Source organism: Lygodium microphyllum, chromosome 16 (assembly GCF_053477565.2).
Source record: "Lygodium microphyllum isolate KBCC chromosome 16, Lygodium_microphyllum_v1.1.10, whole genome shotgun sequence".
Classification (NCBI taxonomy): domain Eukaryota; kingdom Viridiplantae; phylum Streptophyta; class Polypodiopsida; order Schizaeales; family Lygodiaceae; genus Lygodium; species Lygodium microphyllum.
The window spans coordinates 107,678,188-107,706,063 of record NC_141150.1 but is presented as its reverse complement, the minus strand read 5'-3'; the positions used below and the strand labels follow the sequence as shown (position 1 = coordinate 107,706,063).

The 27,876-nt window shown below is 42.5% G+C and overlaps 1 protein-coding gene across 4 annotated transcripts in view; it reads left to right on the top strand.

Moving 5' to 3' along the window:
• Positions 1 to 24,047, top strand: part of LOC148023214 (haloacid dehalogenase-like hydrolase family protein) — a 65,995-nt gene extending 41,948 nt beyond the window's left edge. For 3 of the 4 annotated variants that reach the window (XM_087696219.1, XM_087696218.1, XM_087696217.1), the window contains exons 21-28: positions 922 to 971; positions 1,075 to 1,196; positions 1,355 to 1,462; positions 6,676 to 6,768; positions 15,083 to 15,119; positions 17,861 to 18,108; positions 18,662 to 18,811; positions 23,528 to 24,047. In XM_087696219.1, coding sequence (XP_087552345.1) covers positions 922 to 971; positions 1,075 to 1,196; positions 1,355 to 1,462; positions 6,676 to 6,768; positions 15,083 to 15,119; positions 17,861 to 18,108; positions 18,662 to 18,811; positions 23,528 to 23,677 — 958 coding nt within the window. In that variant the 3' untranslated portion in view covers positions 23,678 to 24,047. Of the gene's footprint in view, positions 1 to 921; positions 972 to 1,074; positions 1,197 to 1,354; positions 1,463 to 6,675; positions 6,769 to 15,082; positions 15,120 to 17,860; positions 18,109 to 18,661; positions 18,812 to 23,527 lie in introns of those variants that run through there. The other variant, XM_087696220.1, reaches the window with a different exon arrangement.
• The last annotated feature ends 3,829 nt before the right edge of the window (positions 24,048 to 27,876 follow it).

The window sequence follows — 27,876 nt, the reverse complement described above, 5'->3', positions numbered from 1 at the left end:
ATGTGTGGGGTGGAGAGAGTTGTACACGGAAAGAGGAGAGTATCAGGAATAGTGGGTAGAACAAGAAAAATTCAGAGCAAGCAGGGTAGAGAAAGTGGAGGACAAGATGAGCATGGAGAAGGAAAGAGTGGGAAATGCTGTGTAAGCAAAAAATGCTTGTGAATGTGGGTAGGCATAAAGTTATACAAGGCAACAGCAGAAACTGCTTGCGGATGTAGAGCATACAATGCAGGTGAAGAGCAGCAGGAAGAGTGTAGGGAGAGAGAACGGTGGTGAGCAGGTTAGAGAAAGCTGAGGGAGAAAAAACCTGCTCACAATAGAGGTAGTGTAGACAGATAAATCAAAGTGAAAAGATGGAGTATGAGATGGTAAGCAGAGAGCAGCAGGTGATGGTGGACGAGCAGGCAGAGAACATGGCACAGGGAGGAAGAAGCAGGTTGCTGTTATAGCCGAGTTTAGTCTGTCATTGATATCTCTTGAATATATTGGACAGTGGAATACCATTCTCATCTACATACTCTTCTGGTCATTCCTGACTTCGCGGATCATTTGCAACCATGTATTATTCCAAGATCAGCACATTGATCCATGGGGCTCTTCCAAATTCTTGTTTCGAACGGCTTTCATAGACTTAAGTTTATGATCAGGGATCGACATTTCCCTGATTGTGTTATGCTGGGATTTCTTTCTACACTGAGCAACTTGTTATGCTTACTTGAAGAATTGGAATGTTGACTTTACCAAAAAGAAATGATGTACCTAAGACCAGCAGAATGCCATTTCAATCTATGGCCTGGCCAAACTTTCTCACTAGATCAAATTGCATATCACTTACGTAACCCTTATGTTGGAATTGGTCCTTTCAAGTATCCATAACAGCAAACAAACGGATTCAAACTCAAATATTTTTGAATATTTCAGGGGCAAAGACTCATCTTATGCTCAGCCATCTGGACTCTCACTCTCTTCAGGTTCTTTTATTCTCAACATATAAGTTTATGAACCCAGTACCTGCTATTTTGGATAATTGCTTTATTTACTCAAGGATCTTATTTAGGGGTTTTATATTTCTAGATTTGAAGCAGTTATATGTAGCAGACAGTGAGAGTAGCTCTATAAGAACAGTAGACCTGGTTACAGGAGGTTCTATATTGGTAGCTGGTGGGGACCCACTGTTTCCTGATAATTTGTTTCAGGTGAGTTTCCATTCCCCTTGCATGTGAAAAAATCGGGCAAAGGATTCAATTAAAAAAAGGCCAATTCTCTTTTGATATACGATGTAACATCTACTTACAAAGATTTGCCATCATGAAGGCTTCATAGAATTTTTTTTCTGTTTCTTGTTTTCTTTCAGTTTGGGGATAAAGATGGCTCAGGAACAGCAGCTCAGTTTCAGCATCCATTGGGTGTACTCTATGGTGCCAATGGACTTGTGTACGTTGCAGATTCATATAATCACAAGGTAGCATGTCTGATGTCCTAAAAGTACATGTTGTTTTTGAAAACCTGTTACTTGGTTTATGCAACAGCATTCTATGACTTGTAACTTCTGACATACACATTTTGTCATTAAAGATGCTGAGGTGATGTTGAAAAAGGGTTGGTGTCCACATTTTAGTTATTTCGCCACCCTAGAGAGCTTAGGCCTATAAATAGGCCGTCACTCCATTCATTCTTCACCCCTCTTCTTCCATCACTCAGACATTCTTCCCTTCTCTCTCTAGCCCTTCCACTGCCCTCACACCCCTTCTAGTGGAGATTGTGGTTCGTGGTTTGTGGCTGCCTACTCCAAATTCACCCTCTTGCTATCAGGTGCCAGCCTCTACCATCTCTTGGGCTGCGTTTTGGTGGAAGTCACCCTCCTTTTCAGCTGACGCATCTTCCCTACAGTTGACGACAACATTCCTACCTTGGCATCAATCCTTCACAGCTGGTGACCTCATCCACTCCCGTCAAGCTTAATCAGATTTGCGTTTGGCTGCTTGGAGGCCTCCTTCACATATTGCGTCACCTTCCCTAGCTAGACGTCAGCATCTTCTTGCCAGGTGTCACCCCACATTTGGTGTTAGTTTCTACAGCCCCAGGTACCTGCATTTTTGGGTTGATAGGCCTTCATAGACTACATTTACCCTCTTGGTGGCTGCCCCTTTACTTGGCGACCTGAATCTCATTAGGCGTAAGCTCCCATAGGCCTCAGGGATATTCGTTTGCAGCCTAGGCCATCTTCCTAGCATCTAAGGACTATGTTTCGCTCCCTTGACAGCCGGTGATCATCTTCCTCATCTCCAACAACAAAGGACTGTGATTTGCTCCCTCGACAACTGTCCTTCACCTTCCAATGATTACTTTGATAGCCCATTGCCCGGAGGATTACATTTGGCTTCCTTCACTGTGTAGATTCCCATAGGTTCATTGCCTGATATAGAAAAGAGAATGCTGATGACATCCTTGCTGTAATTGCCAAGTTGAATACAATTTCAGCAATAGAGCAAAGCTTCTGACCTTCAATCAGGAACCCTAGGCTCACCAATTCAAGGGAGTTGATGGTATCCTTGCAATGGGACCTTGAAACTAGCCTCTCTTTTGGATAGGGTGGTACTAACCTAATTAACACTGATTACAAGTAATTAATTCACATAAACGGAAAATACAAAGGTTACCACTTAATCTTGGACAATGGATAGCTTGTTGGTCCCAAAACTGGTGTCCCTTGTAGTATTTCTTTAATTTTCTTGCAAGTGGATGGAGTACAATTGAGGTCCTTTGACCTCCTCCACTAATCCAAGTGTCACTTGCTGTCAAAAGTGACCACCCCAATAAGTCTCCAAACCAATATTCCTTTTGGTTTTGGCCTTTACCCTACTCCTTGAAAGACAAATTCAGTCCTAAATTTGATATTAACTGGTTGGCCTCTTGAACAATGCTCGAATTTAAGTCCTAAGCCCTGAATTCTGAGCATGCATTCCAGAGTGGCTGTCAAACCCTAATTTTTGCTTTTGTAAATTAGGGTTTACAGCAAAAATTTTCCAATATCTCCATCTCAGATGACTCAAATGGTTGTTTGCTGAGATAACTTGAGTGATGGCTAGGAGATGAGAGATAATATTGTGGAGAGAGTTTTATCGCGAGAAACGCTGAAAAGCTACTGTTGCCCTGCTTAAATAGCCATGGAAGCTGTCACCTACCACTAGAAAGATTGTTGCCCCCTCATCTATACTGTCAGCTACATCAGAAAGACCTTGGGCCGTTATCATCTACTCATGGAGGACTCCAAACTATTGTCACTTGTTGTAGGACTGATCCCTGGTGGTTGCAAATCACATTAGGAACCTCTCCTTGCTTTTTAACAGCCTCTTTCTCTCTCACAATGGTTGGAATAGACTTCCACCAGCCCCTTAAAAATGTTTTTTCCACTTGCATGGGCAAGTTTAGCCAAGTGGTAACTTTCTAATTCCATTTTTTAGCATTATCCAGCTTACTAAATTAATTTTTTGAATATTAATTCTGAAAATTAATGTAATAATTATTCTAGTGCCCAGAAAAATAATTCCACTAGCCAATAATTAAATTGGCTAGGCCAATATTTCTTCCAAGTATCCTTCAGCTGTTATTGATCCTTAGATTGGCATTAATTAATTAAGCAATGCTTAGTCTCTAATATCACTACTGATATTAGTGGCCAATAAATTAGTCTAGGTCCAAATCTGTCACTAGGTACCACCTAGAACCTATTAGGTTAATCTATTATAACTTTTGCCTTTGGCACCAACTGATATCTCGGGGTCTTGGGTCTCACACTGTGAAATAGTTAACTTGCACCTCCTCACATGTGCAAATCACATTAGCACATTTGATTAACTTTTAATTAAATGCCAAGCAAAGTAATAAAATTTCATGTCCTTGTGACATTAGACCATAGGATCTACATGTTGTCTGATAGCCATTCCATCTCTGAGCAACTTTATAGGTTTAGTCTGAAAGAGAAAAATGAGAGCTTAGAACTTCATGATTATCAAGCTAAGGATTTTTTTGAACTAAGTAAATCTCCATGGGACATACTTGTACTTCTCACTAAACAGAAGGATGGCACGATGTGCTTCTATGTTGATTACAAATGTTTCAATAAGGTGACTATCAAGAATAAAGTATTTGTTACCTCCCATGGATTACCTTGTAGATTGGCTTTGTGGTGCGCGATCTTTTATCAAGATTAATCTTAGGTCCAATTACCATCAGATATGGATAGCTTCATAGGATGTCTGAAAAACTACACTTTGGACATGGTATGGACATTGAATTTCCAATCCTACCTTTTGGATGCTCCCACAACTTTCAGTCTCAATGATGAATGATTTGTTTGGTCCATATTTGGAAAAGTGGAAAGTCATTTTCCTCTAATACTTAATTTGAGTAAGTTGAAGAAGGAGCATGCAAGCTATTTGCGTATTGTCTTATGTCTCCTAAGACGAGAGCAATTGTTTGAAAATCCAAGTGTGAATTTTTTTGCACGAAGTTGTTATATCTTGAACATGTCATCTTGATTGGCGGCATAGGTATTGATCTCGAAAAGGTTCGAGCAGTGCTTGATTGGTCTATTCCGAGAATCATAAGGCAAGTAAAAAGTTTTTTGGGTTTTATTGGATTTTTTTAGAGGTTCATTAAGAACTATACGCATATTGCTAAATCCTTACCATGTCTGCAAGAGGCATAAGGAGAGAATAAATCAAACTATGGAGGATATGCTGTATGTACATGTCTTTCGTAAATAATCTAATTGGGAGCATTACCTTCCTTAGATTGAGTTTGATTATAATACTGCTAAGCATTTAGCTACTGGTTATAGCTTGGTTATTCGTATGTATGGTTATGAGCCGAAACCAGGGATTGCCATTGAGCTCAAGGTGAAAAGTCGGACTGTTTATCTTGAGTATTTGGTCAAGTGGAAAAACCACTTGGAGGCAGAGGCTACTTGGGAGTCTTTACGTTCGTTGAAGAGTCATATTTTCCACTTTGTTTCTAAGGATATTGCTGAAAACAGCCTCCATTCATAAGGGAAAAAGTGTTATATCCTTGGATATTTGGATGGGTACTTGTAGCATTGGTCACAGTGGTTATGAAGTGACCTAGTGTAATGTACTAAGGACTCTTTGCGGTTAGGGCAAATGAGTTCTATTTACAGGACTCAAGGTCCTATTGTGAGATTAGTGTGTGATCACCACTCGTGGACTCTTGGCCTGTTGGCCGACGCATCTATATACCGCCATGGTGTGGACGGGTGGTATGGGATGCTAGTCCTTGGGATGTGGCCTAGACCTGCAGTTCTACTAGCTCCTAGGCTTGGGAATGAGCCTGTTTGGCTCTATGGCTGGGAGGTGAGTCTGATTTCCAGTCCTTTACATTTGTGAATGTGGCTTGTGTTGTATCTTGTGTGCAAGTTGGATCCTAGGGGGGATGTTTCAGTGAGGGTAGATCTGCAGCAGTAGAAATCAGCACCACAAGACCTAACACAAACATATGATACCATGTTAGAAGTGGGTGTAGTGATGGAAGCATGTAAAACTACTATAATAGACTGCACAACCTAAGAGAGAAGAGAGAGAGTGCAAAGAAAGGGAAGAACATTGCAAAGAGAACTTAGGAGAATGCTTGGGAAATGGAATCAATATACCAAGTCAACAAACAATACAGCAACTGTGAGTCACTGGTTGAGTAGGCACTAGCACTAGCTCCCTCTCTCCAGTAGGACTTGCAGATGTCAAAGTATTTTGATGATGATAGTTGAGGAGAAGGGAGCACAGCCTATTAATAGGCAATAATCTGGGAAAAGTTGGCCAGCTGAAAAAGGCCCAAAATATGCAGTTGGCCAGCAATGCCCAGTTGGCCATAGACTGGCCCCAATAAATCCAAGTGCCAACAAAAAATAAACAACAAATAATGTGCCCAGCCTACAGCACATGCACAGACTCACACATGAACTGACAATCTACTAACAATTGTATCTGTGACAGTCCACTTTGCTTGTGAAAAAAAGTCTAGCATGGAAGTCATGATCAAGTGCTAGTCAGAGATGATAAAGGACTGGTTTCTTTGAATATATTCATATCCACATACATTTAGCTTCCATCTGTGTGACAAGGTCTCCTAGTTCACTTCGCTTGACAACTGTTTCTTCACACCTAGGGGTTAACACAGCCTGTACATGCTATGGGACTGCTCCGACTTCCCCTCTTGGCTTCGCTACATATCCCACCTGGACCACCATGAGAGGCTTTATACATATGCAATGTAGCAACTTAAAGCTCCAGCCAGGCTGTTGAGTCCATATACTTCTTTCTTTGACTTTGACTTATGCTGGTTATTAAGAATAAGGAGAGAGGCAGCATGCTGAATTGAGGGGAAATTGAGTGGGGATTGTGAGAAGGTACTGCTTGCATTTCTTGAATTCAAAAAAATGATTTTTTGACATATGTGCTGTTTATATTTCTCCGCTTTACAGACCAGAGTTAATGCAGGAATTCTTATTACACCTGTCTGGTGATTGAAAAGAGTCTTTAATTTATCATGCAAAGGAATTTGTACTGCTTTATATGGAACACTTCTGAGGAAGCATCTTTTACTAGCTGGATAATACTGTTTAGAAATTAACATCTTGTTACTGAATTTTATATAAAACAGATAAAAGTCCTTGACCCAAAGAGCAAGAAAGTTCAAACACTTGCAGGCTCAGGAACTGCTGGGTTCAAGGATGGATATGGCTTAGCATGTCAGGTATTTTAACTTTTGGCCGCCAAGTTTCAAATAATGTGAAACTTCCAGATGAAGTAATTGTGGTGCTAGCCATCATCATCCCTTTGCATATCAGAGTTTATTGAGAAAACAGGCAACTCCCATATGGGAAGAAAGCAAGAGCTTATTATTCTCTACACAACACTGGTCAGCAGCATTATTTACAGATAGGTCAATAAATGTACCCAAAATTGACATTCAGTTTCTAATATTCTCTGAGGATTCAAGGCTTCTCTAAGAGATTTTCACTGCTTTGTGTGTGGAAAGTTCAATGTGAAACTTGCAGGTGAAAAGGTATTGTATAATCCTTGCACATCATGATAGATTGAAAGGCTCGTCATGTCTCATTTAGGAAAGAGAAGCAAGGCACATAGAAACAGATTGCTAGACAAAATCTTAACTTTTGGTACCAAGACCATGACGGTAGACACCTAGCTACAATAAGTAGGGAAATAAGCACATTAGGTGGGAAGCTGATATTCAGGGCTCTCTAGAACTATTTTTGAACTTTGTAGGAGCCATTTATTTGGTGTGCTTTGATTGAACATTCGTGTCCTTCTCCACTTTCATAATTCTGTTACTCACTGAAAAGCAGGCCATTTAAACCAGTGCTTGTTTATCAGCTTTCCTTATGTGCATCTTAAGTTAGGGTCAGACCTTTCTTGGTAGACCCTTATAGACTGTTGCTGTGGATGCTAGGTCACTTCTAACATTGGCCCAAGTATAATCTGTTCCTTTTGAGAACATAATTACATGTCAGATCAGTATTTTTGTTCTGCAGCATGTAGCAAAACACTTAAACGTCATCGCGTCTGTGCCTCGTTGCCCCACTCGTGACCGCGAGTCTGGGTCAGCGTCGTCGCATCTGTGTCTCATCAGGCTCCGTCCTCTGCATCAACGCTCATCCTCCACCATCAACCTGCTATGGCGGCTCCATCCTCTGCCTCACGCTCGAAAAGGCCTCCCCAGTCAACCTGCTCTTGTGCCTCCATCCTATGCTGCACGTTCGTCTGCTCCGTTGATTGCTTCTCCTCTGCAAGTTCAGCAGGAGTTGCTTGTGATTGCAGAGACGTGATAATACTAGCAATCATTGCTCCCTCCGTCTGCAGCAACATTCCCCTCGGTTTGGAAACCTCTGGTCAGACGCCGATGCATTCTGCAAGTGCCCCCCTAGTGAAACACCTTGCGCGTTGTCCTTTCTGAGGAACGACTCTTATCCGTCCATGCCACAGAGATGGAAGTGAAAGAAATAGCAATCTTTGGACAGGTCATAGGAAACTCTCCATCCAGGGCCAAGCTTCGGGATTGGCTTCACTCCATGCTACGCATTGGCACAACGCAGATTGCGGAGGCAGTTCTCATGGGTCAGGGGATCTTCATGGTCCGACTTACCTCCGCGGATACAGCCCGTGAGCTAGTGGATAGCTCACCTTATGCCTCCACAAAGGGGGTCATCTATATGGTTCCTTGGTATAGTGGTTTCACAGTGGAGGACTTTACGCTGCACAACAAGTTTCCTAGATACCCGATCACCCTTCTATTCCCTGTATCGGCGGTAGAGGATCGTCAGTTAGTGGAGGACTTTGGACGGCTTTTCAACACAGTTCTTCCTCCCATCTTGGATGCAGTGACAACTGTAGGAGTCTCGAAGGTACGGGTGGCTATGGAAGATACAAAGAACATACCTAAGTTTCTTGAGATTGAGGTAGGCAGACATTCTTTCAGGCAGCAGGTTATTGTGAGAGGGCAGTCTGGTTAGTGCCTGTGATGCCATGACTTTGGGCATCGAGCAGCAGATTGCAAGTATTTCAAAGCCAAGGTAGCTTTGGCTCGAGCCTTACTGCTTTTGTGCGATACCACAGGACGATTGTGGCAAGGAGGGTCCTATGGATCAGACTGGATTTAGGGGACTCATGCCTTGGAGTCCTCAATGTTTATGCTCCTACTGAGGTTAGGGCACACAACAAGTTTTGGATGGAGATTGCAGCAGGACTTCCAGAGGTGGACTCTTGGATTGTTGGAGGAGACTTCAACAATCTGGAGGCCTTAGAGGATCAGCACGGTAGAGGCAGAGATTACTAGGATGGTATGGCAAGGGAGGAGCAGGAGGCATGGGAGGTCTTTCTCCTCGTAGTAGGAGCACGTGATGCTTGGCGGGACCCAACTTTTCACAAGAGAGAGAGGTCATTGGACTTCTCTCAGGGATACAGGCGGCTAGGTGGAGCTCGTTTGGAGCGGCTGGACCAGTTCTATGTGGGAGAGAGGGGGTGCTCAGGCTAGGTGGGGCAGTTGGTTGGCACCACTTTGTTTGATCACTGTGCGGATCTCCTCACACTTGATGCTCCTATTTCAGCCCTTGACACTCCATCCTGTCGGCAAGGGGGACCAGATCGCAGAGGACGTTGCGGAGGTCTTAGCTGAGTTGAGCAGGATCTACCAGGAAGCAGCCCTACAGGCGAGGCAATAGGATTGGGAGGAGGAGAGAGCACTCTGGCAAGACCTAGCAGCCACTCAGAGACTACTCCAAGAGGCACCAGGGGATCCCACTCTCCACATGCAAGGTGCGCGCATAGGCATCCCTCACCGGTTTTTTTTTTTTTTTTTGCAAGTAAAATGTGGCTGATTATATTACTCAAAAATTTTGATTACAACGGAGTGCTCATGCTCAACAGACTAGTTGGAGTTGATGCAAAGTCACCAATACATCATGTATACAAAGCCTCTCAAGGCAGTCTGGGGGGAATGGGGACAAGAAGCCATGGAGGGGGGGGGGGGGGGGGGGGGGGTATATCGCCATTTGGGGTTGCCTGCCTGCATTATGAAAAACAGGTCCTGGCCGCCCCAAGTGTGCATGAAATGACAACGGATCTCCTGACTCGCCCTCGACTCGCCCTGCACCTAGTCCCAACAGCCGCACAAGGAGTGGATGATGGAGGTCAAGAGCTCTGCTAAGGTCGCCTATACTGAAAATCTCTCTCCGCCGAAAGTCTCCTGACACCGCGCCTTCTAGATATGCCATCCAATAAGACTCCCTATGATCTCCCATAGCTCAAAGCGGTCTACTGTGAACTCCAATACCTAGCGGATGGGTAGAGCCTCCAAACCGACCACTGCGCACGACCCTGCCTTGATGATGAAGATTGTATTCTGCATCCTAGCCTCATACAGAAGGTGACAGCCTTGGCTGACTGCCTACCATCAGAAAGCTCCCCATGAGATACATCCAAGGCTGGGTGCTATACGGTGAAGGATGCGGCATGCTCCTCTCCACACGAGCCGTGCCTCCTCACATGACCAAAGACAACGCTTAGGGGTTTCTAGAGACTGCTGTGTGCAGCGCTTATAACCTCCCTCCTCTTGCATCAGGGCAAGCCAACTTCCCACCACCAAGCCTCCATGTGCCACCAGCCATAAGAAATACAATACCCTCCTCAGCCTCCAGCTATCCCATAGGCGGCGCCAGAAGGTCCGTCGGAAAGGCTCCGTGATGCTATGCTCCGCCAAGTGCCTGCTACATGACGGCGCCCAATCCATATCCTCCTGCATCAGTACATGTCTACCAATCCTAGCAGTGTACTCCAGGAACCTTGGTGGCTTCTTGGCGACCGCAGTGGCCGGCCATAGCCACTCTCCTAGATCCCACTCCAGCTCATCAAGTGGTCTGCCCTCCCAGATTCAAAGGCACCACTCCCTGAGCTCCTTCCAAAAAACATAGGGGTCCAGTTGCCATGTCTTCTCCTGAAGGCCCACCACCCGAATCCTCCTCCACGAAAGGGCAGCTATCCCCTCATCTTGCTGCCCTCTGTCAAGGGCCAGATGCCCCCCCTCCTGAACAATGAAGAAAGTCCCTTGCGGGACGTCGCCCACTCTACCTACCACCTGTAGGGGGATGCCTACTGGTGAAAACCTAGCGGCCCATACCTCCCCGGGCTCTATCGGCTCTCATATCGGGGAAGCAAGCCACTCCAAAGTTATTGTTGCGTCTATCTCCCTTCTCCTCAACTCCACTTCTCTCTGGCAGCCTGATACTCGCTGTAACACCTCCTCATCCGCCATCCTGTACACCTCCTGCCATGTCTTGATGGTATGAGCCGGGCCGGCATCCCAACCAGCCCACTGGATGTGGGGGCGCTCGTCAATCTGTACCCCTTCCCGATCTTTGACTTGGGGGTTCCAGATCACCGGCTAACGGTCTATCTCCTCCTACAGCCTGGGGGGCTTTGGGTTAGGGCCTTACAAAGGCCCTGCCACACGCATAGTAAGCTGCGTAGGAAAAGTAATCTAGGAGGGGTGATCTGGGCTGACGTGAAGATTCATCTCAGGGATGGCCTCCACTCACCGCCAAGCCTCGATCAACAATCCTGAAGACCCTCCTGCAATAAGACCTTTCAGGTCTGCCCGCCTGGTGTGAGGCCGCGGACAACTAGCTTGACTAAGAGGGCCATACTCTAATACTCTGGGTCTATGATCCCAAGCCCTTCCTCTGACCGATGCCGTATGATAGTCGCCCACGCCACCTGCCCTTGCCGGTCTTAAGGACAAGCGCTCTGATTTCTCCTTCCGTACCCCAACAACCTTTTGGGCGCAGAAGGGGGACACATTGTGCAGGGAGTTTTTTCAGGTGTATTAGCCTCGCACCTCAGGAAATCATATTCGCAGCCTTCGTGATCAATACGGGAGAATTCACTCTAGCCGGGACGAGGTGATGGAGATTGCCATTGACTTCTATAGACAGCTTTTTCAGCAGGAGGCAATCTCAGCCAGAGTACAGCGTTGAGACAACAAGTCTGGATTGCATTCCGTCCCTTGTCATAGAGGAGATGGGACGCTCCCTTCTAGACCCCTTCACAAAGAAGGAGCTAGCTGAGGCCTTCCATGCACAGGATGGGCAGAAATGCTTGGCAAGGGATGGTCTTTCTAAGGCTTTCTTCACTACCTACTGGGAGGTGTGAAGGACCCCCTACTATAAGCCTTTCAAGAGATTTTCAGCTAGATTCAATAGGGCTGAAGTTGTTTTCAGCCAAATTCAGGTGGAGGGACTTGGGTCATTTTCCATCTCCATCAGAGCAGGTGAAGGCAATAGACTTCCCAAATCAAAGGGCAAATCAGATTGAAGACTTGCTGGTCTTTTTGGACAGCAAGGGGAGTTGGAATACCAAAAGGGATTGGGAGAATCCCATTGTATATCAACTTCTTCTTCAATTAAGTTAAATAAATACCGAAACGGGTGCCAATTTTGGGGCCAACAGGGTGTCCAATGTCCAAGATTATATGGTAAAATATGCATTTCAGTTTTGTAAATTTGTTAATTGCTATAAATAGTGCTTAATTAGGTTATTTACCACCCTATCCAAGGAGGAAGGATAGTTTGATGCACCCTCCAAAGATCGAATTTGGCTGAGATATTTTGAGAAGCTGTGAAATGGCTGGCAGAATAGAGAAGAAACTATAGAGAGAGAAAATTAGGAGGTTTGTTATGAGAAATTGGTGAAATTTAGGTATTGTCCCTGTTTTCCAGCCCCAAATGGATTCATGAGCAGCGACAGAAGAATGGAAGGCTGCAATCTTCAGAAAAAAGTACATTAGCAGCAATTCCGAGCTTCTCAAGGTCAAGAATATGGTGTTGCCTTCATGAAAATGGTCTCCAACAGCTAGGAAACAACCCAAAAGCAAGCAAGTTCAATCCAATACCTATCCTCAACAGCTTCCAATTGCCAAAATGGGATTTCCTTCTCCCTTTCAACCCCAGTTCAGCCTTTCCAAACTTCAAATAGAAAGTTTTGCCAAGTGGCAGCCTTTCTTATCCATTTTTAGCCATTTTCAAACTTACTAAATTAATTTTCAGAATATTTAATTTTGAAATTTAATCTTCATAATATTTAATTTTGAAAATTAATTTGTGTCCAAAAAAGTAATGAGTCTAGTCAACAATTAAATTGGTGAGGCCAATTTGTCACCCACTCATAGTAGAGCATTTATTAGCCCTTGAACTGGCATTAATTAATTAATTAATGTTGAGTTCCTAGTGCATCACTGACATTAATGGGTAATGAATCTAGGCCAAAATTTGTCACCAAGTACCACTTGGTACCTATCAAGGAAAACTTGTTACAACTTTTATCTTTGGTACCCACTCTGACTTGTTAGGGTCCTTGGACTGTCAATGTGAAATAACTTACACAACCTTGCACATCACGTGTGCATTTCACATTCGCACATTTGATTATATCATTAATCAAATGCTAAGCAAAGCATCAAAATTCCACATCCCCATGACAAGAGGTATATAGTTGTTGGGCCAGGTTTAGCAGAGATTTGAGGCCATCCTTGCAACAGATCTTCCCCATGATCCCCATAACCTGAGGCTGGTCAAGGATTCTCTTGGATAGCAAGAGAAGAGTGTTAGATAGCCCATTGTTTTGGATGGTCAAGTCAAAGAGAGGGATCTATTGATGCAGTTGGGTGAGCACTCCCACATCCATTGGGCAGCCCATGCTAGTTCTCTCAAACTTTGGAGGCACACTATTGGCAGGATTTTCACAAGTGATACCTATGGATTTGGAAGGGTTGAGCCTTATATGACTTTGATCGGGATCCAAGGAAGTTGTGGTGGCTTGTGAATGATTCTCTCCTCGTAGAAAATTAGGACAGGTAGGCATACCTTGATGAGGAGTGTTGATGATTGAGTGTAACAAAGTCAGTACTGGGCTGAGCAGACCATAAAGAAGACTTTGCAAATGCAATCTGGAAACTTCTTATGGGGTTTAGGGTTTGTCCTTCTGTCTTGGAGACCAACACCACACATATATAAGTTAAGATATTGACCACATAAAGAGGAAATTGGCTGATCTTTTAATTCATCATTAAGTAGTGTGCAATTATGTGCAATTTTCTGAATAGTCTACTCCATGGGACCCGTAAAAACCTTATCTTTAGAGCTTATTGTAGTCTCCAAGAAAAGTTCCACGTAAGTGCATTTTCCTGTAAAGGGGTACCAAAATGGTTAAATGCTATTTAAGCCCTCTGACCTAATCAGTGCTAGAAATTTAGCTTTTATGTCGCTTTTGATTGTTTAGTCACATTTTAGATGCCACCTTTTAAAGTGTGTCCTTGCTTTAAGTTTGTCTAATGCAATGCAAAATGAAGCACAAGATATTTAGTGTCCAACAATGCCTGACAAAGTTTGCACCTATCCTCCGGAGTCCTTGGAACAACCCATTACCCCCTCCATAGTCAGGATCTTAATTATTGTGTCATCATTGTCATTAATTTCACTTACCTTTGTCATTTTATGCAAATTTCCATTTAAATTTCTAGATCTTTGCTTAAGAATTCCAATGCATGCCTCTCATGCATCTTTCTCAATGCTATAAATAGCCATGAATATCATGTGGTGCCATTAACATGAGCATAAGGAAAGTTTGATTGGGAGTTTTTTTCAATCGGTTGCTCTCAAAATTTGGAGAATGCTTGTTCCACTGTGCATTCTATAGTGCCAAACCATGTTTGGCTGATAGTGAAAGAAAATGCCAAAATCCTAAGACTTGAGAAAAGCACCATTGTTCCTTCTCATCATCTCTGAACTGCCCTGCATCCTCTCCCATCTGTGCCCAAATATAACAAGCAATAATGCTTGCTATCAGCTCCCATCTGTGCGAGCACCCCCCAGTCCATACTGACTATATCAAAACTCCAACGTGCCAATTCTGCTTAAGAACTGACTAGAGATGAGTTCAAACACCTTTCTTTCTCTATTATCCAAGTAACCAGACCTTTCTATCAAGTTCAACTGAGTCTTATCCTCACTACAAACTCCAACTGTACAAAATCATCATTTAGAAAAGGTAACTTCTTAGCTCATCATGACAGCTACTCTTTTAGGGGAGTTTTGAAATATTAATCAATATCTTTTATCACATTTAGTAGTGGTCTAGAGCCAAGTTTCCCTATGAAATCTACTCTACTAGAAATAGATGCCTTGTCAAAATAATATAACCAAAGTTGCCTTTGTTGATTTCCAGGATCTTGCTGATAAATTGACCTTGCAGGTTTAGCAATGCCTGCTTATAAATTTCCATATAAAGGCTTGTGAGATGGTGTATGGATTTTTAGCTTAATCCATTGTCTTGCATTAGAATCTTGTCTCGCCACATGATAATTTTAAGTTGTGGATCATGTTCTTAAAATTTTTAAAGATTACCAACCACTATTTCAGTCTTGTCAGTAGAACTGATTATTTTACATCATTATGAAGTTCTAATTCTCTTTTCTTGTTTTTTTCCCCCCAATTTTGAAGTTGTCCGAGCCAGCTGGTCTTTCAGAGGGATTAGATGGTACTCTCTCTCTCTCTCTCTCACACACACACACACACACACACACACACACACACACACACACACACAAGTTTTTATTAATAAATTGGATTATTTACAACGGGCCATCTAGCCAACCAGGTGGACTCAAAGACAGGTAGGGAACAACACATGGAGCCAAAAGGCTACAAAAAACACTAGGTTACAATAACAAAAGAAGGGGATGATATCCATCCACGGAGCAGCCACCTCTTTGAGGATCACACCAAGAGAACCCATTGCACTAACTTGCCACAATGATAGTCCTCGAACACAGCCCACATGACCATGGATACTTGAAGCCGAATAAAAATTAATTGCAAGAAATGAAAACAACAAGGATGCTCCAGCTATAAAGTGTCTGCTCATGGCATCTAACAGAAAACCCAAGGATGTATATTGTTGTGTCATTGAACTCCATACTTGTGAAATGAAACCTTAGGCTTGTCTAGCAACTAGGCAAGAAATGAAAACATGAGCAAGAGTCTCATCACATGTAATACAGAAGAGACATCTACCACTGGAGATCTTGTGATGGTGGAGCATATCCCATGTGGTGAGACTGATAAGGAGCCTCCATATAAAAACTTTCCCCTTGTTCAGAAGCTTAGACCTCCACAATTGAAGCAATTGATCATGCCACTTAGCTTTATTGTCCTGAGAAGACAACTTTATCTTCTTTCTTAGTCATCCATCTCTTATCCTTAACCATCTTATGATAAACCTTGGCACTAAGAATCCTAATCTCTATACCACAACTCACATTTCTATTTGGACACTATCTTGCACTCATGAAGCATCGTATTAGAAAGTGATACTTTCCAAGTGACTGATGTTCTTTTCCCAAAAAGTACCCTAGTTTCCCACATGAAACTTGTCAAGGTGCTATCGCAAGTTGCCTCCCGGTCTCTTATAACCCTACAACTTTTCCAACGAATCTTACCTTCTACAAAGGACCAGTTATCTCCCAGCATCTGTGGCCTCCATGGTGAAAAGAAAGGCCTCTAGGAACCTCCCCATCTACGATACCCTCTAGTGGACATTGGTTGGGTTGCCTATTAATAATGACCCTCTAGTAGACTGCCATGTTTCATGCAACTATCTCAATGGCTGTGGGAATCCTGTGGATATCTATGACAACCACTTGAAGCTTTGGCACCCTTGCAATCTGCAAATAAGGCTGGCAGGATGGTCCCAAAGAGGCCATCAAATTCAGCAATTGGACACGCTTTAGGTGTATCCTCACCTATGAACTCTTTTCCAGGAGGGAAACTACCACAGGGGGTGAGCAAACTACAGAAAACTCAGCCAAGAAACAAAGTAAAGGATAGGATGAAACTGGAGTTTAAGGGGAAAGCTGGGAACAGAGCTAAGCAGCCATGCTGCCTGTTGTAGCAGTGTTGAGGCAATGGTGAAAGCCAAAAGGTGGCGATGTTGCTGTAGTGCGCAGGGGGGAAGAGAAAGGCAGCAAGGCATGGAAGAGCACAAACTTGGAAGAGGAGATGGCACTGTTTCTTATAATATGGCAGCAGTGGCAGCTGAGGAGATGAGGGATAACTCGAATCCATGAGATAGGCTAAAAAGGTTCAGGCCTAGGAAAATTTGCATTTCTATTGCATCACCCAAGGTGACTGTTGCTTTGATTCCCTCTCTTCAAAGGCCGTCAGCTTGATGTTAGTGCTTTCCAAGCAATGCAACACCCCAAATCTTTCAATGGTCTAGTTGAAGTCTCTGAAGGAAAACAGCACGCTGTGTCTCCAGCTACTCTCCTTCTCTTGGAAGTGCCCAGTCCATGGTCTCATCTTTCAGAAAGGTGCTAAAACTGTGGAGTACAATGTGCCAGTTGTTTGCGGATCACCTGTTTCTTCACCAAGATGGCATCCTGGCTGCCCCTTGTCTTGTCCTTGGTCCTTAATCATATGTCAATTCCTATGAAAGCACCAATGTTGTGGAGCTCCCAAGTTGGACCAAAATCTCTGTATCTGCCTAAGGCCCTTCTGAAGGTGTAGAAGGAGAGAAAAACATTTAGAAAACCTTTAAAAAGACTTCCTCAATCATTACTCTCCCCATATTTCTCATCCAATACTCAGAGATCAATATACTGACTTGACCTTGCACAATGTGAGTGCCAAAACCTGTGTGTGCCTAAGGCCCTTTTCAAGGTGTAGAAGGAGAGGAGCAGATCAAAGAGTGTCTTCCTCAATTGCTACTCTTCCCCATAATATTCACACATTTCTCAGAGATTAATATACTGACTTGACCTTGTGCAGTGTGAATGTCAATAGTGGGAACCAGGTATTTGAAACTGTAAACTAGTAAAAGATCCCCACAAGGTTGGGTAAAGGACTGTTTGAAGCTGCTAGCTAGGACTGCTCCTGCTAAGGTCTTCATGCGAGCTCCATTCCTGAAGATTCTATCTGCATAAGTGTCACTGCTCTCAAGGGGTCTTCCATTCACCAAACTTGATTTCATCTTCTGCTGCTCATGTCTATGCAGGCCTACTGGGCCACACTGTCCCCTTCCAATTCTGTTTCTAGTGGTGTTTTATGAATATTTTGGATGCAATAGCTGCAATTAATGTGTGCAATCAGTAATAAACATGACTCATCTTGTGTCATATGGCACGATTTGTTGTTTTGTTGTGCAAATGACATACATGATTTGTTCAAGAAGTGCTGCAGACTGGATGTTCTGTTTACGATCATTTTGTTTTTGTCTTTCAGGAAAGATATATATTGCAGACACAAATAATAGTGTCATAAGAGTGTTGGATATGAAAGGTGATAACACAGTTTTGTCAACCCTTGAGTTGAAGGGTGTACAACCACCCCAATTGAAGACTGACCAACCAAGGCGACTTCGTCGTCGACGCTCAAGTGATGCAGAAATTATAAAAATAGAATCTACTAAAGCTATGAGTGGGAAATTCGAGATACAAATCCTGCTTCCACCTGGCTTTCACTTTACTAAGGTCTGCTCAGCATCTCTCTTATTTTGATTGGTTCATAACTTGGAGCTGTACATTTTTGCCCTCGTATCTTCAGTGAGATCTGTCGAAATGCTTGATTATGATTTTGAAGGTAGGAATCGGTATCCTGTTCTGAAGCTTAGCAAAGCCTGCAGAAACCACTAAAAGAGACCAGACTAAAAATACATCAGAATCTTGCGCATAAACTACACATAAACTTAACAGCCAAAGACACTACCATGATGCCATACATTTTTCCAGGGCTAGGCCATGGACTTCAGCATGGTATGAAAGGAACATACTGCAATAAAGGTCATCATAGTACATGTAGTCATTTTCACAATCTTCATATGGTACAAAGGAAAACATCAAAGCACCTTAAGTCTCTTAACATATTGGCAACAAGTCTAGATATCTATAGCTGCTACATTTCAAAATTCACCACTCTTTCTATTTCCCAATGTCAGTCTAATGATAATTCAAGGTTTATTCTCTTTTTCAGTGTCAGGATTTTAAATCAAGTAATATTCAAACCTTTTGTTCTGAGGGCATGCAGGAGGTGTCTAGCAAGTTTGAAGCGGGTATCGAAGCTGGTGATGGAGTAATGTTGGAACCAACAACAGGGGTGTTAGATACAAATGGAAAAGCTGTTGTAAACTTTACACGTTCTGCAGATGCATCAGCCACTGTGCAAGTTGGCTGCAAGGTCTCTCTCTCTCTCTCTCTCTCTCTCTCTCTCTCTCGCGGTAATGGGTATTTGTATTAATTTACGGAAAAAAAAAAAACATGATAACCAGATTACAAAGTACAAGGTCGCTCTAGGCCATCAAGTAGAAACTAGATACAACAGGATCTAAGAAACGAAGACGAGAGTGCAAAAGGCACCTCAGGACTAGACAGACACAAATGATCAAGAGGTTTGATGGGACTTTGCTGCAGGGGCCTAGGTCTTCGCTGCTAATGTCTCTAGTACACCATTTTCAAAGAAGTCTCCCAGCACTACAAAGGGATTGGGTCTCTGATGGTTAGCCTTCGAGGAAGAAGGCACATCGGTGGCATGGGAAGTAGAACCTAGATACCTGCGATCCCATGGAGTGATGACTCTATGAGCAGCATTGAAGACCTACTAAGCCGTAGGGTGAGAGGCACGCAACGATGGACGGGTCTGTGGCTGCTGTTGTTGTTGCGTCATGGGAGGCGGCAGATGCTTTGCAATGGTAGGAAGTCAAGCAATAGGCATGTCTGAGGATTTGTCATGACGACGTGAACAAGTGTGAAGGGAATCCTGTGAAGGAGGGGCAATAGGTACCACAGGCATAGAAGTCTCCTTTGCTTTTCCCTTACCATGCCGTCTTTGTGTTTCCAAGTATGAAGAAGGAGCAACTTGCTTGCCTTTGGACGGTGCCTTTGGACGAAGTAGGTTGAACAATCTATTGCTTTGGAGAAGAGGGGAGCATGTGCTGATCGCTGTCCATGGGCTGATCTACCAATGTGCTCTTGCGATCAGGACCTTCAGCCATGAAGTGACCTAGTTGACCACAGGAGAAATAGTGGCCAGCAGAAGTACCCCATTTGAGCTGAAACCAAAGTGGCCGCATACCTGTACAATTGAGGTTCAACCAACTGGGTTGCTTCTTAGCAGTATCCCATAACATACATAGTCTATTTCGGTTGGCCTGGGGGGTACCAACACCTAGCCTTTGGCAGCCATCACATCATTGGGAAGGGCCCAATAGACAGCCGGGCAATACTCCACTTCCACTCACATTGGACATTGGTGCTTCAATGAAGATTGAAATTCTGGTAGGGGGCGCCTTGTGACAATATGTACTAACTGTTTCTCAAAGAAGAGGAGCTGCTTTTGGAGGAGGAAATCCCAGGCTGAAGCAGAGAGAAGCACAACCTCTCATAAAATTCATGCAGACCAGCAGAGATCTCCTCCACACAATTAGTCTAAAGAATGGCAGTCAGCCACACCACTGAGGAATCTTGGTAAGCATGAGAATCCGACCCGTGAAGAAGAGAATCACCCCTCACTCATGAAAAGCTGAAAAAGAACGAAGCACTTGTTGAGTGGGAAACCTATGCTCACATAGTGATGCCATTTGGGCTCTGTAATGCTCCTGCAATCTTCCAACTAGTGATGATGGTTAGATTCCAAAACCATCTGCATGATTTCATTGAGGTGTACCTAGATAACTTCTATGTCTATAGCCTAATCTGTGAGCATTGGGGACACCTAGAGCAGTGCATTGATAGTTGTTGAGAGTGTGGGATCTCTCTCAACCCTGACAAATGCGTCTTTGGAGTTTTGCCATCACAAGAGTTCTTCTAGGCCACATTGTCTCTGCACAAGGGATAGCAATAGACCTTGCCAAGATCAAGAAGATTGCAGCGTTGATAGCGCCAACCAACCTTAAACAATTGAGGGGATTCCTTGGTCATGTGGGCTATTATAGAAGGTTCATTGCACACTTTGCAACAAAGGCAACCCCCTTGCATAAGCTCCTGAGAAAAGATGTAGAGTTTACATGGACCACTGATTGTGATGAAGCATTCAACACCGTGAAGCAGTATCTAGTTGAAGTGCCCATCGTGCAACCTCTTAATTGGACGAAGAAATTCCATGTGCACACTGATTCATCAGTTGAAGGCCTAGACATAGTGTTACCCCAAAAGGGCTCCTCGAAGTTAGATCAACCTATCTATTATGCAAGCCAAAAAGTAACTGATTGAGAAAGAAACTACACACAATGATAGAGCTTGAGTGCCTAGCAATGGTGTTTGTCTTGGAGAAATTCCAACACTACCTATTTTCGCCGCATTTTAAATTCTATGTGGATCACAAGGCTCTGTCCTTCTTGATGAACAAAGTAGATGAGAAGGAAAGAATGATGAGATGGCTCCTTCTATTCCAGGAGTTCAACTTTGAGGTAATCACCAAAACTAGTCGCTCCCATGTCCTAGTTGATCATCTGTCATGGATCCCTCAGAGCGACAAAGAGGAGTAGGATGACCCAAACCTTCCTAATGCTTCCCTTTTTCTAATCAAAACTATTACCCTATGGTATGTAGACATAGCCAATCTCTTGGCAATGCAACATTATCCCAAGATTTGGAAGATAAAAAGAATTCTTCTTATATCAAGAGAAATTAGCTAGATGAAGGATACATGTAGTGATGTATCACAAGAGCTCCTGGAAGATACATATCTTATCAAGAGGGCTTGTATGATGCAAGAGAAATAGGAAGAACTGTTGTTATTAGTTTGGAAGTGTCACGGCTGAAAATTACCGCCCTAAATCAGTCAAAAAATATCTTCAAGAAACACCTTTGTTTATAGCTCAAGCTCCTGTAACACAAGACTACTTAGAGCACCTAGTTGCAAGTACAATGTATAAAGTGGGTCTAAAGGGCATCTTGGCCCAAACTCAAGAATGGATGATTGTATGCTGATCTCTCACTAAAGTCCATACTCAGGAAATGAAACCCAAAATTATCTAGCAACCGAGGAAGATATAAAAAGAGGAAACATATGTAGTATAGGAGACACATCTACCACTAGTTGTGATTGCTTAGCATATCCCCTATGGGAGACCCCGGATAAGAAGCCTCCATATAAAAACTTGCCCCTAGTAATTGAAGCTTAAACCAATAGCAAAAACAAAAGAGAGAACTTGTTGAAGCCCTTGAACAGTAAGAATATCGAGCACCATCACGCACGAGCACTCATCGAAATTGTGCAAATAATCTAACAAAACCAATATTGCTGCATATTCCAAAGGCAGAGTCGAAGATAAAAGCATTTCTAGTACACTAGATGTGCTAAAGTCCAGTCCAATGTAACAAATGAGACAAATGAGAATGTTGCAGTTGCAATGTGTCATTCTAGGGTAATCTTCCCAAGTTTCGTGCACAATTAGTAATTCTTTGGGATGTCATTGAAGTCAGAATGCTGGAAATATATCCCAAATTTGTTTAGCAGCAAGATGAAACAAAAAGATGAGATGCGGTGTCCACACATGTAGTGCAAATACACAATGGACCCCAATAATCTTGCATTGCCACACCATAACACTAGCAGGGAGACTTGCAATAAGAATTCTCATGTCAAAGCCCTTGCCCTAATACAGGATCTTTGACTTGCATAATTGTAGGAATCTATCACACCATTTTCTGCACCCATCTCTACATGAACACACCTTGTTAGCCTTTTCCATAATCCATCTTTTATCCTCTATCATCTTATGGTACATTTGCATTTGTTGAGAACTATAGGAAATCATCAGGGCTGTTGTGTTGAGCTAAAACATGCATTACTTGCTGATTAGCCTATTAAACAGACCCAAAACACACTAAAAAATGCTCTTTTAGAGTAAAAACCCTAAAACAGGGAGCGGTTCGAGAGATTTGAGTTTCTGTGTTTGAGTTTTGAGTTTTGAGTTTTGCGTTTAAGGTTTGAGTTTTGAGTTTTGCGTTTAGGGTTTAAGCTTTGCCCTATGTGTCTGTGTCTGTCTTCTTGTGTTTTTGTCGTGGTCGTACACTCTGTGTGTCCTCAGTGCAAACCCTAGTAGTTTTCTTCATAGGTGAAACTCCTATCTTGCCAAGGATTAGAATCTTCAAAATCAGGAAGAGGAATATGGTTCCAAGTTTTCTCCTCCATCCCACAGTACCCAATGATTTCTAACTTGTGGAAATATTGCAGCAGACAATGAAAAGAATAAAGTCTTGACTGGTGAGGAATAGCAGAATCTCTCACCATCCTCAAACCTGTGTCGTTCTATTCATCTTTTTGAACAATGATTCATCTGGCCAATGCAGCAATCTAGAAATAGCCAAGAGTTCAGGTCATAAGAAATTGACATTTTGTCTGGAATCTGGTGGGCGTGGATGAGTAAAAGATAGTAGATCTTGTCAAGAAGAGATTTAGTGTGCTAACCAAACTGAAAGGGGGCATTTCATTCTCTGAGTAGAATTTAGAACATAGGCAAGATTCAGTCTTGGTGCCATTTCTGGAATATCTTCCAAGGCAAACACAAATCTGTCCACTACAAGGGATCTCTGGACAGGCTTAGCTTCTAGGACAGTTGTCTTTACTAACATAGGAACTTTCATAACTATAAAGCCAATGTGTATGCATGCTTCTGGTGTTATTTAACTGTACAAATTATTGCTGCTAAACTGTTTCATGAATTTATTGGAACTATTTCATTGTTTGTCATAATGTATGGCTCCAACTCTGCTGAGCTTTTAAGCATGCTTCTTGCCTGTTAAGACTCCCAAAGCCTCAATGACTCTTTCTGAAGGAAAAAATGTGTCAAAGATTTATTTGTGGTTTGTTCTTCTTATAAACTTCAGATAATCGTATTATCTTCCAAATTCTACAAATTCCATACTGAGATCAAAACTGTTGTATTGACAGGTTTACTTCTGTGAAGAGGATGAGGTTTGTTTGTATAAAAACCTTGCATTTGTAATCCCATTTGACCCAACCGCGTCTTCATCAACAGTAGTGCCACTAATATACAATGTAAAGCCTCCGGAGATCAAGAATTTCACAGGTCCAAAGTGATCAGAAAATGGTATGGTTTTTCCGCATGCATCAGTGTTGCCTACGTAGCTGATACCTCAATTGATTCTTCTCTAAAATAGAAATTTGTGTATAACATCCATTTTGGCACATCCAAGTTGAGCAAGTTGGCTGACAACTTGCTGACATTGCATGTGCATCAGTGTTGCCTATGTAGCCGATACCTCAATTAATTCTTCTCTAAAATAGACATTTGTGTATAGCATCCATTTTGGCACATCCAAGTTGAGCAAGTTGGCTGACTTCTTGCTGACATTGCAGCATGAACATGCTGAGTGTCTTTACAACCAGATTCCTTATCATCTACAGAATTTTGTAAAAATCAAGGTACAAATCAAAGCATCATTTGTCATTGGCATTGTGAAGAAGTTCCAAGTAGTTATAAAGTATCAGGTTGTGTAGCATGTTGACCACCTGGTAAGGATAGGGTGATTGGGTGTGACTAGTAAACTTTGCTTGAGCACAAGTGCTATCCTCCTTGCTCTCAAGCATTAGTGAGCCAATAAATTTTATGATATAGATCTTTAGAGGATTCTATTTGATGGCTCGCGTTACAAAACACTAAAAGATTATCAGTTCTTTCAAAGTAAAATGTCAGTTGAGATCCTTCAAATTTGCAAAAATGCATAAGGTTCAAAAGGTCTTCGTTCTTGCTAGTGTCAAAAACCTAAAGTGCTCACAAGCAAGCACTTTTGTATAGAGAGAAGATAGTATTGCTAGGCAACAAGAGGACAGAGTCGAAGCTACATTAAACAGGATCCTTTTTTCAGTGGGACAGTATATGAAGCTATAGGTGAACTATATTATCTTTTCACTGGTTCTCATATTCAAATCTGAGCTCCAACTAATTCATTGTTTGTTTTTTTTAAATGTGACAAAGAAATATGTATTTACATTCACAACATCATAAGGCGTGCATGCATATGCATAAAGCTAGGTGAGAATAACAAAAGGTTCAGGCTATTTTCAGCCACTAAACAGGAAATCTTAAAACAAGCTTGTGCTTGTTAAAAAGAGCAAGCGTGTGTCGTTTCAACCTCTCAAGCTCATCTAAGAGAGCCTTAAAACTTTTGACTTTGCCATATACACAGGGATTTCTGAAGTGGTAAATTGTCTTAAGAGTCGCAGCCCTTGGAAGCTGTCAGAGTCTCCAGGTCTCCTCATCCATTCGACCCTGATTACCGAGGATAGCAGTCCTGAAGTTGATGTCATTGAATCCTACTTTTTTTTTCTGGTTAGACTCGCACACCCAAACACCCACAAAGGGTGGCACCTCCCCTCCAAATATTAGCCATGAAACAACACAAGCGTCTCTTATGGACACCAAAGATAATCCATGAGCCAAGGAACAAGGAACAAGGGAGCTTGATCGCAATAGAGATTCTCCTCCTTGGGCCACCCGCCAAGGATCACCTGAGTCTTCAGGGGACGAGTCCTGATTGCATGAACACTCTATGTGAACATAGGTGTCCCTACTCATGATGCACCTTGACGGGCTTGAACCCACAACCTCTAGGTTATGAAGCAAAATCTTTACCACTGGGGTAATTCTTTGGGAATGCCATTGAATCCTGTGTGGTCTATCCAGCGGCCAACTTTCCTTAAGAGAGCATGGGCCTCCCCGCAGTCCCAGAAAAGGTGGGGGGATGTGTTAGATTACGAGGACAGATTTCTTGAAAAGATGGAAGCACGAGTCGGTTTATCCTCCCAGCCACGCCTAGATAAGTGCTGGCCCTCCAAGCTCATCTCTTTGCCAGCCGTCAACTTCCTGGAGTCCTACTATTCCTGGACTCCCTTACTCTCTAGGCTCCCCTTAACCCCGTTCGGGCGCCCAAGAGCCCGGACGGTCTCTCTCGTGCATGTTCCCCTAAATTTACCTTAATGTAACATTAAATATCCCTTTTAATGTCACATTCCACATTTATGACCTTAATGTGACATTAAATATCACTTTTAATGTCACATTAATGTCACATTTCCTTCCCCTTAAGAATCGGTTTCGTCCTCGAAAACGATATTTGGAAGGTCTAACTATAAATCGGGAAACCTTTTCTTTAAAGTACTTACTCGCTCCCATGTTGAGCTTTCTTCTGAACAATCTTTCCACTTAACCACACATTCTTGATAAATAGTATTCCTCGTTCGTCTATTACGAACATTCAATATTTTTTCTGGTTCATGTGGATTAGATTGGTCATAAAATAACTCCTCAATATCATCATTTAAGATTATATTATCCAAATCACCCAGCTTCTTTCTTAATTTGCTTACATGAAAAACTGGATGTATTTTACTACCAGCAGGTAGTTGGAGCTTGTAAGCCAATTCTCCCACCCTTTTAAGTATTATGAAAGGACCACAATACCTTGGTGAAAGCTTTGGACAATGTCCCTTTTTCATAGTTTTAGTTTGTTCAGGCACCTTAAGATAGACCAATTCTCCTTCTTCAAAGGAGATGTCTCTACGGTGAGGATCTGCATATGCTCTAGCTCGATTTTGAGCTTTTTTAATATTTTCTTGAGCAAATTTTAACATACTATTCATATCCTCCAAAAAGTCTTTAGCTGCCTGAACCTTTTCCTTATGCAGTCCTACTGCAAAAGGAGCTCTGGGCTGAAACCCATACATCAACATAAATGGACTATATCCAGTGGAAGAGTGTTTGGCACTGTTATATGCAAACTCTGCTATCGGTAAATACTCTTCCCAATTAGTTTGCCTTTTACTTACATATGCCCTAAGCATATCTTCAAGAATTTGGTTAACCCTTTCAGTTTGCCCATCTGTTTGCGGGTGATCCGCCGTACTCATGCTAAGTTTAGTATCCAATTTCCTAAATACCGCACGCCAAAAATGGCTATCAAATTTTCTATCCCGATCAGAAACTATATTTGCCAGAAGGCCATACAATCGGTATATGTTCTCTACGAACAATCTAGCCAATTCTGGTGTTTTAACATCAGTTGAGGTTGGAATAAACCTAGCCATTTTGGTTAACCTATCCACAATTACCCACACAGAGTCGTGCCCCCTCTGTGTTCTAGGTAGAGCAACAATAAAGTCCATGGAGATACTCTCCCATTTTCCCGAAGGAATTTCTAATGGATGGAGAAGTCCTCCCATTTTTAATTTTTCAGCTTTATTAACCTGGCATTTATTACATTTGACCACATAGTCAAGGACGTCCTTATTCATTCCAGGCCAATAGAACTGCCTTTTAATAAGACTATAAGTCTTATTAACTCCTGGATGTCCCGCACTAGGGGTATCATGACACTCAAAGAGTATCTGGCGCCTTATTTCTATATCTTTCAGGACACATACCCTACCCTTGTAGAGTAAATAACCATTATCAATGGTAAAATTCTTCCACTTGAATCCAGTTTGAGCAACCCCTGATGCTCCATTTCCTAGTTGAACATCCTCCGAATATCTGGCGCCTTATTTCTATATCTTTCGGGACACATACCCTACCCTTGTAGAGTAAATAACCATTATCAATGGTAAAATTCTTCCACTTGAATCCAGTTTGAGCAACCCCTGATGCTCCATTCCCTAGTTGAACATCCTCCGATATTCCTTCCTCAGTAGAAGCACTTTCAGTTGGATCTCCGTTTTTTATTGCTTCCCATATGTTGGAATATGCCGAATCAACCTGGCATTTCCCTTTTAAAGATTCAAGCAAGTTGGAAGTAAACTGAGTAAAACTCAATTCATTAATAATGGGCATTCTGCTGAGTGCATCAGCTACTATATTATACTTTCCTTTTCTATATCTTATCTCATAGTCGAACTCTTGAAGGAGTTCGGCCCATCTGGCTTTACGCCCATGTAAATCTGGTTGATCATTAAGCCACTTAATGCTTTCATGATCCGATAAAATCAAAAGTTTGGCACCATACAAATAGTGCCTCCATTTCTTCATTGCATGTACTATTGCATACAGCTCCCTCTCATAAACAGAATAATTCTGTTTTGCACGATCTAATTTCTTGCTTTCAAAAGCAACTGGTCGACCTTCTTGTAATAAGACCGCGCCTATTGCCTTATCACTGGCATCAGCTTCAACCACAAATGGTTTATTGGGATCCACTATTAATAATACTGGAGCTGTAGCAATAGCTACCTTAAGTTTTTGAAAACTTTCATTTTGGTCTGTTCCCCAATTAAAACTTTTCCCT